This window comes from Squalius cephalus (assembly GCF_949319135.1).
Source record: "Squalius cephalus genome assembly, chromosome: 17".
Lineage (NCBI taxonomy): Eukaryota > Metazoa > Chordata > Actinopteri > Cypriniformes > Leuciscidae > Squalius > Squalius cephalus.
This window is the reverse complement of record NC_137138.1, coordinates 22,676,922-22,693,114: the sequence shown is the minus strand read 5'-3', so window position 1 is coordinate 22,693,114 and position 16,193 is coordinate 22,676,922. Positions and strand designations below refer to the sequence as shown.

Genomic DNA, 16,193 nt, shown 5'->3' with positions numbered 1-16,193 from the left:
TCCTCGGGCCAAAGGTATTGATTCCTGTGAGGTATTATTACTGGATTTACTTACCACACTGTATGAGGTCAAGTTTGTATGTAACTTAGTGGTTACTTAAGTGACGTTCCCTACCTTAAATAGTGTAGACTGTTCACTTTTGGAATTAACCAAGGACAATTTCATCATTTCATCTATGAGTTCACATATTCTACTGCTACATGGGAAGACAAATTTCAAAAATGTGGCACTACTTAGATGTACCGATATATATCGGCTGTCGTGTTGCTCTTTAGCATAGTACTACCATTGAAAAACCCTTATTGGTCCACTACACATATTAATAGAATTTATCAAATTTATTGACAAAAAAAGGAACTTTACATCTGTATAAACTACCTCAATCTAGTGTGTCAGGCATTTCATAGACACTACATACTACAATGATACTACATTGTATCAGAGTTACTGATTCCGCTAAGATAAGTTACTGATTTCTAGAAAAAAATGAAGCAGAGAACAAAACACTTTAATTGAACATTCAATCTTTATTTAAAGAAGGGTTAAAGAGAGAAAAAAAACATTTCAATTTAGAAATATAAGTAGTCAATTGTGGGGGCAAAGAAACACCACTGCCAACACAGCAAATGCCAACAAATGTTATTTGAAAAGTAATTTTTTGAAACCCTAAATAAACTACAGCATCCCCCTCAAAAAGTGCCTATTATCCCACCCTCCCACTAATTCCCCTCTATTTACCACGCTCCTCATGCCGATTCCATCCAAACTGATCCAGCCTTCTGGTTCCTTGCTCTGCTCCTGTTTATACCGAAAAACTCATCTCACAAAAACAAAAGAGGCACCTGGATCCCTTCTGCGCGCGCATCATTTGGGCTCCACGGAAAAAGAAAAAAATGAATTTGGTTCTAGAGAAGCCAATTACGACGTCAAGTATCCTTTAACTGTGGTTTGGTGGGGGGAATGCGGGGCTGGGGTTGGGATCCTCTCCTATGGTTCCCGCTCCCGGTAAATTGATCCCGCTCCATGTATGTATCCATCCTTATCCTAAGCCTAATTCTGCTCCTGATCCTGAACTGATCCAATGATCCGGCTCCAAGGATCGGGACACAGTGAGCCCCTCCTCCAATCCAAACCTTTAAATACCAGCAAAATCAAAAAGAGGGAGGTAACAAGTTAGAATCACAGCTAAATAAAGAGCTTCTATCATTTAAAGCTTCTATAAATTGATCATAGGAGCGGTATTTTATTTATTTATTTTTCCGTTTTTTGTGTGTAAATGACAAAAAAAGGATACCAGACTATGATATGCTCCGGAAGAAATTTAAAGCACCTCCTAAACACATTAAATTGTGCTTATTTCATTGAAAAAACGAGCAAAACTAACCTAAAACAGACACGTTCTCTTGACAAATACACAATTTACATGAGAACAACTGCACATGGCAAGCCTTTATCTTGTCTAGTGATAAGTCTACATAGGAGATCAATAGTGGCCAAATCCCAGTACATTTTGGACAACAGGCAAAAATGTTTTTGGATTTAAAAACGAAACACCCAAAAAAAACAAAAACAATGCTGTCTTAATGTACGCACAAGCATTGCAACATCCAGACAGTACACATGCATGCTTAGCAGCAATGACCAGTAAGAAAAGGTAAATTAAATGGGGAAGGGGAGTGTCGTGAAAAGAGGAAGAATGGCAAAGCAAAACTAATGTGTTACTGGACTAAGACAATCCAGGGTACTGGAAGTCTGTTGAAAAACAACAACTGCCTTTTTGAAGGTGACTAAAGCCGCTTGCCGTCATACCATTGCCTCCTTAAATGAAATGCCTGCTCCTCCTCCTCCAAATATCCTAATATGAATGAACTGTGCTTCAAAATCCTTTATTCCAAAGCTTTCTTTAATCCTGCTCTTCTGTTGTCTATAGAAAGACATGAAAAGGTAAAAGTAGAACAGTTTTCCAACAAAATACTCCCACCCCAGAAAAAGCCAACAATGAAGCATTGTTAACAAAATAAAACAGTAGCAATTAATCCATCCCAAATACAACTATTTAAAGCATTTCAACATTTCCCTTGTGTCAAATATAGTACAAGGGATGAGTATGAAGATCCAGTTAAAATGGGAATGCAAGACAAACAAACAACGGGGTCATGGGATAGGAGACGACAACAACAAAAAAAAGATTGACAGGGGAGGAAAGGAGAGAAAGGGGAACATCCACTTAGCTACATGTAGCTGTCATTAGCAAAATGACAGTCAAGTAATAAAAAAAACAAAAACAAACAAAAAGCTAACAAACCAAAGATGAGAGATAGCAAACTGGGGGAAATGGAGAGACGAAACGAGTCAAGAGAGCAATGAAGTACAACAGTGGGTCCAATAGAGGGCGACACAGGGTGTATATGATTGTGGCCAGCCAACTAGCTGGAATGTGGATGTTTAGGTGCGGGAACGGGAGCGGCTGTGGCGGGGCGAGTAACGTGGTGATCCTCGGCTGCGGCGTGGAGAGTAGCTGCGACTGCGGCTGTTGCTCCTGCTGCGACTCCTGCTGCGGCTGCGTGAGCGCGAGCGCCCATAACTGGGGCTGCGCGGGCCATCCACCTTTACACGGATGTAAGCCGTCTCCCCCTGAGAAACACATAACGCAACACTTTTTCTAAAGACGAACTACCAGATGTTAGGTTACTCCTAATTCATGGCTCAAGCTAAGATAGATTAGTTTTTTTTTTTGTTTGTTTTTTTTCAGATTTAGCGCAACATCAAATTACAGTTCCTTCTATATGTGGCCACTGACAAAATCACTTACATTCAAAAGATCCATTCCATGGATCCTCCTAGTCCATGTGGCTCCATCATGGGTCTCTGACATCAAGCTTACCTTGATGTTCCCAAATCCTTAAGCTATGCCCTGTCCTGTCCTGTCCAATGGCGGTCTATGTTTACAAACTCACACCTACCTCATGTGACCGGAACTTAGTGTTATCCAGCTTTCGAACGGCGTAGGTCATGTCTTCTTTGCGCACAAACTCCACAACGCCGGTGCCATCTCGGAAAACGTCAGCATAACATACATCACCTGCTTCACGCATGTGATCCTTAAGGTCCTGCCAGCTGCCACTTGGAGGAAGTCCTGGAAAAAAAAAAGACAATCGTAACCATTAAATAAGTAGATCTTTCTTTTTATGAACAGCACAGGAATCATAACGCAAGTAACTGCCTTCAGTAATGAAAGGGAATCGTTTAGAATAAACCAGTTTGAGGAAGCAGGACAGGAAGTGCTTGTTCCTGTGCACCTGGGTTTGTTTGACTGCGCCGTTCAGTTCTTTTTGGATGTGAATGCTGTTTAGTGGTCAACCGAAATGGATTTTTGCCCAATTGCAATATCTTATAGGTCTATATCAGCTTTATATCGGTTCTTTATTATGTTGCACTATTTCATTTAAAGATAGTAGCAATTTCTGAAACTACATTTATATTAATTTTATATAATATTTCGTAAAAATCATTACAAATAAATCATTTGAAAATCTGTAAAAAATAAATAAATAAATAAATAATATATACTTTAGATAGCAACTTCTTGATTCTGTAATCCTATAATAGTATTTTTTTCTTTTACAACTAAAGAAGTGCTAGAAAAACATAACACTAGCGCTGGGTTAAAAACCAAAAAAAAAAAAAGGAAGAAATTTTTATTTTACTGATTTTAATCGATTCTCATTTTTATGATCTGATATCGATTCTTAAATCCCAAGAATCGATCTTTTAGTCTATGCTGTTTTCAGTTGATGAACAAAACATTGTAGCACGTCTCCCATCCAATAAATCGCAATACGCTTTATGCTGTTACTTTTGATATGAAACAAAGTCACAGTGTTCACATTTGGTCCATTTTATTATGAAATTCAAACAATAAATACCGTTTTGGCGCTCTTTAATGTGGCGTCATGCTGTAGCGCCTCAGTTCAAGCGAAGCGGCAGCGTGGAGCGCACGTGAACTGATCATCTCTTCAGCTTTACTACTAGTTACAGCACGAAACAAACATGAATGAACATCAGAAGGTATATTGAAAGATACAGTACAACTTACCGAAATCTGTATCATGTCACAGCCACAATTTAAATGTTTAAATTTCCAAAGACGAATTGGAGCAGAAACATAATTATGTAATTAAAAAGTTAGTATTATAACTTTATTATTATAAAAACTTCCTTGTGTGTAATTTAAGTGTTTGCATACAAATCAGTTCATTTTAACCTTCAATATTCTAGTAATATAGTATCAACTGATTGTATAGTTTACAACATTAGAGATTTTCTTCCCTTTTCCCTTGAGAAGATTTACTATGTACTGTACCTGATATATATCCAAAATCAAAATTCGTATTAGAACTGTGGAATGTGTGTCGAAACCCAGCCCTAGTAAACACTGTAACCAAAAGTGCAGTAATCTGGTGTGCACTAGGGATGTGCCAGACTAGCCGACTAGTTACGATACTGCTGCTGCTAGTCGACTATACTAGTTGTTTAAATGTTTTTGTTGTTGTTTTGCTTTATATTTTTACATTTAAATTACTGTCATGTTAATGTTACATCTTGAAATTAACATATTTTGTAAAGTGTATATCTGCAGCAGAAAACAAAATCATTTAATGGTAAAAATGGCAAAATATCCATTTAAAACGGTAATGAAATTAGTCGTGTGCACTGAGAATTGTATTTTCTCAAAGATCAGGTAAAAGTAATTTTAAATACAGTACACAGTAAATATGACATAGCAGAAAACTAGATGTAGCACAGCATAGTTTCAAATCAAAGATTTAAAGTTGCTTGCTCTTGCATCTCCAGTGACAGCCGAACTCTCCTGTCTGCATCCGATTCACACGGCTTGAATCCTCCACACAAACAGACCGACACGCAGTTCACACAGGCTATGCACACAAGAAGATCTATCAGCGGGATTCACAGAGGTTCGTGGCATTACATTTTTCAAAGATTTGTTTTTAAATTCTCACAGTATATGAAAAAATATTTGTCTTTCAGTTATTACACAGAACTGTTAAACTAAGACAGTAAACTAATGAAGATGGAGAATGGGAGCTCACGTAAATCTGGGCTGTCAAAATAAAAGTCCAGGCCAAACATGAGAAACAAACTTGCCAATATTTCAATTGAACACTGGCACTGTTTTATGAACTATACCAGTCTGCTTTAAAAACTGAAATCCTGTACGACTTGCTGCTGATTTGAATCGAATCGTACTAAACCGTGGAAGTAAACCACTATCGATGATGTATTTCATAAACCTGTGTGACGTGACGTGATTTCATAAACCTGTGTGTTCTGTCACTCACTTTCCTGACAAGCGGGACTGACGCACTTCAAGCAAAGAGAATGTATATCTAATTTCTGCTCACCTTGAGCGTTCTTTATAACATCTGCAGTACATACAGTTGTGGTCAGAATTAATGCCACCCCTGGCAAATATGACACATTATGAAATAAATGTTTTTCTCCAAAACATTTCTTATAAATAATTATATAATTCGCTCATTCATGGCGGCGTTGTTTCTGCGCCGAATTTGAAGATCTCGCGGCGATGTTATTAATTCTGCGGCGAATTCAAACGATTTCTCACTGGATCTCCCAGCGCTGTGTAGTAACGGTGTCACGTGATCGAGATCGGCCCGTGAGTAAACCGGCTCTGAGTTTGCGATGCGCTGTCTAGGTCCACGCGTCGCAGCTCAAACGAGTAGCACAGGTTCGTTTCACTTTTGTTTTGATTGTCGTTTTGTGTTTCTCATATGCAACATAAAAGGCAGCTCTTATCAGTTGGTCAATGCTAGTGCTAACTCTAACGAAATTTAGTCGCAACGCTAGGAAAAAAGGTCCCACAATGTGATCATTTATTCGCAGTCTGGAGCCCTGTGTGAAGTCCAGAAGGTGCGAGCAATCAAACTCAAGTTCGGACCAAGCGATCGAACCAAGTGTGAAAGCACCCTATGTCACATGACAAAGATGTACTGCCCATTCCCTCACCTGACACTATGACCCTGTACTCCGAACGCCTGGATGGAGGGCCATATCTGCCTCTGGGAGCTCCAACGCCACCACCACCACCACCACCACCTCCTCCACCTCTTCCACCTCCCCTGCCACTTCTTGGGAACTCCACTCGAAGACGATAGCCGTCATAGTCATAGCCATCTCGTCCATATACAGCATCCTCCGCATCTCTGCAGACATAAGAGAAAAACATCAGTGGACAGAAAAATTATGCACAAATAATCTTCATGGTTCTCATGCAAGAAGATCGTTGCGCATGCGCATAAATACTCACAGGATCAAAACATGTTGGCAGTTTGGAAATGGTATTTCAGGCAAAATTCTGAGCATTTCTACAGAGCACTTCTAAGTAACTTACACTGAATACTTGAGAGTTTTGCAAACCTCTCAGAATTATGGTTGAGCTGATATATACATTATTTAACCCTCCCTCCATCCATATACTTCCCGTCTTATGACCTGACTGACAAGTTCGCGTGCTTTATACGAGTCCTTAATTTAGAGGACCTTGAGGTTGCATATGATGTGTTAAGAGACAGCATCGTCTTGTATTGTTGTTGCCAAATTCATAAACATGCAGATTCAGGGCAAGCTGGGTTTGCGTGTTTAACGTTAACGTTACCTCGGGTCCTCGAACTCCACGAATGCAAACGGTGGACCTCCTCTTCTGTTTTTAAGATCGATATCCCGAATGGCTCCGTATTTATAAAACACATCCTCTACGTCCTTGGTGCGAATATCGGGGGGTAAATTACCCACGTAAATCCGACAGTCGTTGTTCCCTGCAGGCCCTCGAATTACACCGCCAGACATCTTTAGGCAGAAGTTACGCCAACGACGTTGATAATTTGTCCGTCAGGTGATATGAAAGAAATCCGTTAGCGCTGCTGGATCTATATAAATTCACAAACTAAAGTGCCAGATTATCTTCAAAACTATTATTTTTCAAGTATAAAAAAACAATAAGACCCCTAACAATATGGCGACGTCCCTTCACTCACCACACGCTCGCGACTGCGCGGAGGGGGAGGGGCGACGACGACGCGCGGAAGGATATAAACGCTTGGCAGTAATTCGGCTGCTTTTAAAAGTGCAGATTATTTTACATTGCATTTGCAAAGAGCGAATTTGATCGACTTCACAATTGGTATATCTGCATCAATGTTATCCGAGTTTATAAACCCGTGCTTACTTACCTAAGGTTGGAACCCCATGTGTGGCGTATGTAACGTTATATAAGGATAAAACTGCTCAACTCATCCTTGGTACGAAGTATATCTATCTAGCCTGTCTAGATACGGCTATTCTATCATTTTGTATGATGAGCAGCTTTATTTTTGGACACCATCATGAGAATATTCTGGCAACATATTAAAACACGTTAATTTCTCATTGTCATATTTGCTGCTTCTTTATTATCTAGTACAGGAGGTTTCAATCTTTTAGATGCCACGGACCCCAAAATATGATCATCCTAAAGCGAGGGACCCAATCCTAAAATTTAAAAGGCAGCTAAACATTTTCATGTTAAAAGACCCAATTTAGGCCAATTTTATTTGGTGTACTATATTACACCAATAACATGCTGTTTGTAAAATATTTAGTTTTATTGATTCACTTTTTTCTACTCACTATAGTTCTGTTAAATTAATTTTAATGTCATTTTTTATTAATTTATTCTTTTAAAATCTAATTATGTATTTAGTTTGAAGTGGGTGGATTTACAACTCCTCTTATATTAGGCTATATAATGAGCTGGAAATCAAAGTTTTCTTAAAACCAATGTCCCTATTCTGGTATTTACACTGAACAAAATTATAAACGCAACACTTTTTGTTTTTGCCCCCATTTTTCATGAGCTGAACTAATGAACTGAACTTAGAAAGATCTAAGACTTTTTTCTATGTACACAAAAGACCTATTTCTCTCAAATATTGTTCACAAATCTGTCTAAATCTGTGTAAGTGAGCACTTCTCCTTTGCCGAGATAATCCATCAGCCTCACAGGTGTGGCATATCAAGATGCTGATTAGACCGCATGATTATTGCACAGGTGTGCCTTAGGCTGGCCACAATAAAAGGCCACTCTAAAATGTGCAGTTTTATCACACAGCACAATGCCACAGATGTCGCAAATTTTGAGGGAGCATGCAATTTGCATGCTGACTGCAGGAATGTCCACCAGAGCAGTGGTTCCCAAACCTGTCCTGGAGGACCACCAACACTGCACGTTTTCTTTTTCACCCTAGTCAAACACACCTGATTCAACTCATCAGCTCATTAACCCATGTGATAATGAGCTGATGAGTTGCATCAGGTGTGTTTGACTAGGGAGAAAAAGAAAATGTGCAGTGTTGGTGGTCCTCCAGGACAGGTTTGGGAACCACTGCACCAGAGCTCTTACTTATGAATTGAATGTTGATTTCTCTACCATAAGCTGTCTCCAAAGGCGTTTCAGAGAATTTGGCAGTACATCCAACCAGTCTCACAATCACAGACCACGTGTAACCACACCAGCCCAGGGCCTCCACATCCAGCATCTTCACCTCCAAGATCGTCTGAGACCAGCCATCCGGACAGCTGCTGCAACAATCAGTTTGCATAACCAAAGAATTTCTGCACAAACTGTCAGAAACCGTCTCAGGGAAGCTCATCTGCATGCTCATCTCCCTCATTGGGGTCTCAACCTGACTGCAGTTCTTCGTCGTCGTAACCAACTTGAGTGGGCAAATGCTCACATTTGTCTGGCACTTTGGAGAGGTGTTCTCTTCACGGCTGAATCCCGGTTTTCACTGTGTAGGGCAGTCTGCGAGTGTATGGCGTTGTGTGGGTGAGCAGTTTGCTGATGTCAACGTTGTGGATAGAGTGGCCCATGGTGGCGATGGGGGTTATGGTATGGGCAGGCGTATGTTATGGACAACGAACACAGGTGCTTTTTATTGATGGCACTTTGAATGCACAGAGATACCGTGACGAGATCCTGAGGCCCATTGTTGTGCCATTCATCCACGACCAAACCCCTAATGTTGCAGTATGATAATGCATGGCCCCATGTTGCAAGGATCTGTACACAATTCCTGGAAGCTGAAAACATCCCAGTTCTTGCATGGCCAGCATACTCACCAGACATGTCACCCATTGAGCATGTTTGGGATGCTCTGGATCGGCGTATATGACAGCGTGTTCAAGGTCCTGCCAATATCCAGAAACTTCGCACAACCATTGAAGAGGTGTGGACCAACATTCCACAGGCCACAATCAACAACCTGATCAACTCTATGCAAAGGAGGTGTGTTGCACTGCGTGAGGCAAATGGTGGTCACACCAGATACTAACTGGTTTCTGACCCAGATCATCTTAATCATCTTTTTTAGATCATCTAAAAATTAGATTATCAGTAAGTTATGACATGTTTTTACATTGCTTTAACTCATCAAAATATCAAAACTCTTTCAACTTTAAGTTATACAAGCTTCAACTCATTTTTTAAAGTAAGTTTAATGTAATTTAAATTACGTTAATGCAGCATTTAAAAAAAAATTTTTTTTACAGTGTAGAAGTTATTTTTGTTATGAACGTTGCCCCAAAGAACGTGCCACTCAAGATGAACCCCTTGAAAAACAAACCTGAATATGCCAAATAAACCCTCACAAATAGATCATGATCGAGTGTTACAGTGTTAAAACAAGATATGGACAATGCAATATGACACAACACAATATGCACAGATACAAAACAATAAATTCCTCTCAGACAGATTCAACCATGTCATCCAATCACTGTTCAGTACAGTTGCCTTTGTAAATTTAAGCAGCATCCATTTTTTTTTTCACTCGATGACTGCTAGGCTATTGGTCTAATAAATAAGATTTAAATATACACCACACACACATCATCTTTTAATGACTCAGTGTGTTTTTAAACATGCCACGCAGGTGCAGCCGTTAATATGTGTATATAATACTTGTTTCTCAGTCTCTTTTGGCTTGCTTATCTGCTCGCCTTTGCTTAGCTTCGCTCACAATTTTCAGCAGCGAGAGTACAATAGGCACACACATGGGTAAAAAAAGAGGAATGTAGATGGCGAATTTCTGATCGTCTGGAAAATAAAGAAGATGCAAAAGAGAGGGGTCGAAAAAGGCCCTCTCTGAAGCCAAAATGGCCTCCCTGCTGTACTGGAGCGCAAAAGCCAGGTTCCCAGTCTCTAACTCGGCCACGGCAGACTGGAGCGACGTCACTGCGCTGGAAACCTACGCAGAAATGATCGCAAAATTGCACATTTTACAATTCCTACCGTTCAGGACAAACGCTACAGTGGAATGATTTCATTATGTGAAGAACTATGAACATCTGGACGGCGCACCTGCTCTGCAATGTTGTCATTGATGACGATGTTTCCGATCTGGTCGAGGAGCTGAGCTAGTGAGGTGATGGTGGTGCTGGCGGTGGCGATGTTCTCCACGCTGCGGCTCCACAGGAGTCGGTCCAGCTCCCAGTCCGCCAGTCCAGCGCTGCCGGGACTCTGAAGCACAAAGCCTGTGGGAGGACGAGTGTGCTGCAGCCCCAGCATGAGCCTGAAAAGGGACAGAAGGACAGAAAAAAATGATAAAGAAAGTGTAATGCAATACCTTCACCTGGCAAACATAAATTTGTAAAGTCAAATGGTCAAGCACTAACCGTAACTGTGCCAAGAACACACCCATCACTTTAGCCATATCAATGGTAATATCGACGGGACGTTCAGATTCAGGTCCATACATTTCATTTACATTGTACACCTGAGGACGTAGATGACAGATAGATGATCAACCCTGAAATATAGGCCTGTTCGCAACGTCCAGCACATTTAGAGTCACAATATTTCCAAGAACAACACAATGTTTAAAGTCACCATGAAGTCAAAACTCGTTTTTTTAATGAAACATTGCAGTGTTTTATAATAAACTATTATCCATGCACATCCTTCTTTTTTTAAATGAATGTGCCCACATGATCCTTAATCAAAGTAACTTCCTCTCCCTCTTGCAGCGACATCTCTTCTCTTCTCTGATAATGTGTTTACTGATGATGTGGGCGGGGCAACCTGTCACTCACATGAGATCAACCAACAGCAAACCACAACCATCCAATCAATTCCCCATGGACAAAATCAAGTCCCGCCCTACATTTTTCTTGTTCGAGAAGCTGTTTCCCTCGTATATATTCACTCGTCACAATAGGGAAGAAAAGACTATTGCAACTTCCGTTTCATGCCGACTTTAAATGGATCATGAAATGGAAAATCAAAATGTCCTTGATATTTACACATATAAGAGGTTAATCTACAGTACAAACATACAAGTTTCATACCACACAGGTTTTCTACCCTTCTGAAATGTCAAGATTCGAAATGACAATTGTCCTTCATGTAAATCAAAAGGATGTGTTCTAAACAACTCATGCCTTTTCATTAATCACAAGAGTGTCGACTGGGAATCGTTGTGGTTGTACTGGTTCGTTTTAATCTGACTCTATTCAGCTCTATTACAGCGCTGGCTATCACAAGCATCAAAACACACGTCTCACATGCACCCCAGAAATAAAGAGTTTGTGAAAATAAGAGAAATATTTGTACCATTTTGATGCAAAAACCTCCAGAAACATAAATATATGAAAATGCATTTCATGACCCCTTGAATTCATGTGAAGAGTACCATGATGCCTCCCCAACGAGGGCTGTGAAAGGCGTTCGAGGGAACCTCCTTTTTGCTGTGGTCTCTGATGAAGAGAGGAGAGTGGTGGGCATCGGGCACATACAGCAGGAAGTTCAGGACGGGGTTAGAGGAAGCAGCATTGGAACCTGCGTGAAAGACAAGAACAATTTGTGTAAATGTACAAATAAACATAGACACTGTCCATTACGATAATTTCTCATCAATGAAAGGTCAAATCTCCTCACCTAGTCTGGCTTCAACGGGGTTGATAACATGTGACAGGCTGTCTGCACTGAGTGTATAGGCTGACACACTGTTGTCAAAACGAGGGTTCACACCCAGAACCGCATAATACAGAATCTGAAAAGAACAAACATACAAATAGCAGCTGAGAGTTTCAGGTAGGCGGTATGTCCAAAATATTATATCACGAATTACAATAAATTCAGTATGTGCAGCACAGATGTCTTCTTATTAATTAATTTATTTAAGGTGCATAACAATGACTAACATTTCGATGCAACTTTACATCGAAACGTTAGTCATTGTTATGCACCTTAAATAAATATTATTTCATATTTATTCATTAGAAAGGAATGATAAATCTGGCATCAGTGCAAAATGTGAAATATTTGAAGGATTTGGTCAATTATATTTGGGATTTGGTTATAAATATCTTATGCTATGTATATTTTGTATTACTCCATGTTTATCCATTGTTCAAAAAAACACAAGGCAGCTCTAAAAGCTGCAAAAATAAAACCATTGTGATATAAACAGTAAAGCAAATTCTCTATGGCTTGGAGGCTATACCGTCCCTAACCCTAACGGTCATATCACCCAGCCCTCCAGGCAAACAACAAGTACCTGAGAGTCCACTGAAAAGTTGGCTATAGGGGCAAGTTTGTCCAATAAAGGCTGAATGTAGCTATGAAGGGCGCCTTCGATGTCCCAGTGAAGACTGTGCGACTTTGGGTCTGGGTTGAGCAGACTGAATGTGATCTCGTAGCCTAAGAGAAAGCCAAATTAGATTATGAAGCTTATGATTATGAAACAAGCCAAACTGAAAGCGAATACTCACCTGGACTAGATTTGATGGCCCTCATGCTGTCTGCCATGCTCTCCTTAGTCACTTTAGGCATGCGGACACGATCGCTCAGAGCAGCTACAATATCCTGGTGACTGAAGGACATGGTGCTCACTACCTGCTCCACTCGCGGGTCCAGATTTGATAGGACTTCCTTCAGACTCCACGAAGTTTTAAAAGGAGCAGAACGCAGCAACGCAGTGCGTCGTTGCCCCACGTACACTTTCACATCCTGAAAGTAGAAGGCCAGAATGAGCTTTGAAGGTGATTCGGTTTAGGTTTTCTGTGAATAAATACTGTATATAAATGCTCTGAATCTTACCTTTGGTAATAAAGTGGAGGACTCAGGGATCACATACACAACCACAGACCCACAAGAGCTCTCAGTAAGCATGTGTAGGGATAGATCTGCCTCTATGAAGGGAGAAGTAAATGGGATAGAAATTGCAGTGATATATTGACCAATATAGAATAACAATTAAATTAGCCATTGTTTAGAATAACTCAACAAATATTATTATTAATAATAATAATAATATATATTACAATTGTTCTTCATTCAGTTGGCATTGCTGAAACAAAATAAAGGCTTACCATTTTTTTTATATTCTGTAATCTGTCAATATATCCTCATTAACATAATAAAATGGTATAAGTAAATAATTAAATAAGAGATTAAATGTCAGAGATGATAGCCTCATGGGCAGCCCCGACATGTATATGTATTTTAAAAAATTATAATAATAATCATGTCCTTGCTACATATATAAAATGCTGAAGTACCACTGTCAATTTTCAAAAAAGAATTCTGTCCAATATCCAATGGGAGCTTGTTTCTGCCTCGGAATAAATAAATGTAAAAGACAATTATGACGTTTTATCTCACAATTTGCGTGTTTACATCTAACAATTCAGACTTTTTTTCTCAGAATTGCAAGATATAAACTCACAATTGAGTTAAATGTCCAATTCTTTGGGAAAAAAAGACTGAGAGATATAAACTCACAATTCTGAGAAAAAAAGTCAGAATTGTGAAATGTAAACTCGCAACTGCAAGGAAAAAGGTCTCAACTGTGTGATATTCTGTGGCAGAAAGCAAGCTTCCATAATAAACCCCCACACAAAAAGTGTTTATTTGTACACCCCAGAGAAATAACTAGCAACAATAAATCCACTCAAACCTGCAGCAGTGGGCTGATTCAAGGCGTCTTCCTCCATTATAGTGGCAGTGCGATATCTGGCTTCATACTTGTACTGCAAACCTGTTTTAGCTGGAGATGAAAAATGCATTTTGGATATCAGAATCTCAGTTCTTTGTGTTTATTGCTTGTTTATGATGAAGCTTCCGAACAGAAACACATCACTTACCATCAATCTGGTGCTCCTTTTCATTGACATGACTGAGTGGAAGCTTTTTCTGCTGTTCTGGGGTCAGTGTTCCCCGAGAGAAGACCACCTCGATATCAACACTTAGTTGGAGCTGTTAAACACACACGTGACATGATAATGTATAATTTATGTATTTATAGGCCCGGTTTCACAGACAAGTAGATTTTATAAACATGCTTTAAAAAAAAACATTACTGGTGTGCATCTTGAGACAAAACAATGGCACTGACATATTTTAAGCTATATGAGTGCAAGATGATTTCAGTTAAAACAGCTCAAACATGCATTTTAGTCTGGGACTAGAGTTAAAGGGATAGTTCACCCAAAAATGAAAATTACTCCATGATTTACTTCTAATTCTTTCAGATGAATACAATCGGAGTTATATAAAAAAAATGTCCGGGCTCTTCCAAGCTTTATAATGCCAGTGATGGCCGTTTCTGTTTCGAAGTCCATAAAAGTGTATCCATCCATCATTTCTTACATGAACGCTTCACTTCAGAAGGCCTTTATTAACCCGCCGGAGCCCTGTGGGGCACTTTTTATGATGGATGGATGCACTTTTATGGACTTCAAAACATAAACGGCCATTCACTGCCATTATAAAGCTTGGAAGAGCCCGGACATTTTTTTAATATAACTCCGATTGTATTCGTCTGAAAGAATTAGAAGTAAATCATGGGGTAATTTTCATTTTTGGGTGAACTATCCCTTTAAGACTTGTCTGCTGATTCTGACTTGAGGAAGGATGCAGTGTCTGTCACCTGGAGGCTGTCGAGTTCGCTGATCTCAGAGAAAGGCAGCCAGGCGCGGTAGGTCTGTGTGGTCTTCCACCATAGTGGGATGCCCACAAGAGTGACCACTGCAGCGATGGCAAGAGCAGCATATCGACCTCGCTGCTTTTCTGGAATAACCAAAAGGAAATACTAGGGAATGATACTGAATAGGGACTGCACATTCAAACTGTGGTAAACACAGGCATGCCATTTACATTCACAGAAAACATAGTGAGTGACCCAACACTGCCATGTCAACATGAACCAGAGCTTAACATAACTAAGCTAACGAGACGCTGACATTTGGCTTTAGTGTCATGTACTCATAAATGGAAATTCGTGAGAAAAATACGTTAACACTAAAACAGAGAGCAAAATGAGGAAATCGTTTTGAATGAATGCACAAGACTCACCAAGCTGCAGTGCTGCCATTGCTGTGTGTGAAAGGACTACCGCATGGCACGCGATTGGTCGATTCTATCCAATCAGACGCTACTGAGTCTTCCAATCAGAGTTAAAAAGCCTATTCGTTTTTCTTCCGGTATGCATGCAGTTAATAAATTATGCCACTTTTAGGGTTAGTTCATCCTCAAAATTAAAATTCTGTCATCAGAACCCTCATGTCGTTCTAAACCTGTATACATTTCTTTCTTCTGCAGATCACAAAAGAAGTTATTTTGAAGAATGTTGGTAACCAATATATTTAGGTTACCATCGACTTCCATTGTATGGACAAAAAACACGGAGGCAAAAATATATTCTTTTATGCTTTAAAACAACCGATTTCTGTGATCGTATCATGCGCTGCAGTGACGGTAGGCTTATATATATATATCGATATATATTTATGCGGTAGGCTAAAGTTGGGCTATGACCGGTAAGGGAGACAACAGCGCCTCCTACAGTCACAGAATGAGAGTCATAGAAGTTTGGAACAACATGAGGGTCAGTAAAAGGTGACACAATTTTCAGTTTTGGGTAAACTATCACTTTAAATTAACAAACGGTCTGCTTCACTATATAAAAATATTATTTGTCATTCATAAAACGTGGTTTAAATATTAATACATACTAACCCTAATTTCACAGACAAGGCTTAAAGGGTTAGTTCACCCAAAAATTTAATTTCTCCCATTAATTACTCACCCTCATGTCATAAGTTTTTAGTTTTTTTGG

General features: G+C 39.7%; 2 protein-coding genes across 4 annotated transcripts; both read right to left on the bottom strand.

Moving 5' to 3' along the window:
* Positions 1-504: 504 nt before the first annotated feature.
* On the bottom strand, positions 505-7,090 carry srsf1b (serine and arginine rich splicing factor 1b). 3 transcript variants are annotated; one of them, XR_013824029.1, is made up of 5 exons: positions 6,695-7,090; positions 6,046-6,242; positions 2,964-3,136; positions 1,810-2,634; positions 505-1,133 (listed from the first exon to the last, which is right to left on the bottom strand). XR_013824029.1 is itself a non-coding variant. In XM_079898799.1 (4 exons), the coding sequence occupies exons 1-4, from the start codon at positions 6,883-6,885 to the stop codon at positions 2,446-2,448; spliced, it is 750 nt and encodes a 249-aa protein (XP_079754925.1). In that variant the 5' UTR covers positions 6,886-7,090; the 3' UTR covers positions 505-2,445. The 3 variants fall into 3 exon arrangements, 2 of the variants coding, with proteins under 2 accessions (XP_079754925.1, XP_079754926.1); XM_079898799.1 differs by having other exon boundaries at positions 505-2,634; XM_079898800.1 differs by having other exon boundaries at positions 767-2,662; positions 2,950-3,136.
* Positions 7,091-9,551: 2,461 nt separating this feature from the next.
* pigs (phosphatidylinositol glycan anchor biosynthesis, class S) lies at positions 9,552-15,506 on the bottom strand. Its single transcript, XM_079898798.1, has 12 exons — positions 15,431-15,506; positions 15,006-15,145; positions 14,221-14,332; positions 14,034-14,123; positions 13,175-13,266; positions 12,847-13,084; positions 12,633-12,775; positions 12,011-12,125; positions 11,766-11,911; positions 10,750-10,850; positions 10,436-10,646; positions 9,552-10,322 (listed from the first exon to the last, which is right to left on the bottom strand). The coding sequence occupies exons 1-12, from the start codon at positions 15,447-15,449 to the stop codon at positions 10,044-10,046; spliced, it is 1,686 nt and encodes a 561-aa protein (XP_079754924.1). The 5' UTR covers positions 15,450-15,506; the 3' UTR covers positions 9,552-10,043.
* Between the last annotated feature and the right edge of the window lie 687 nt (positions 15,507-16,193).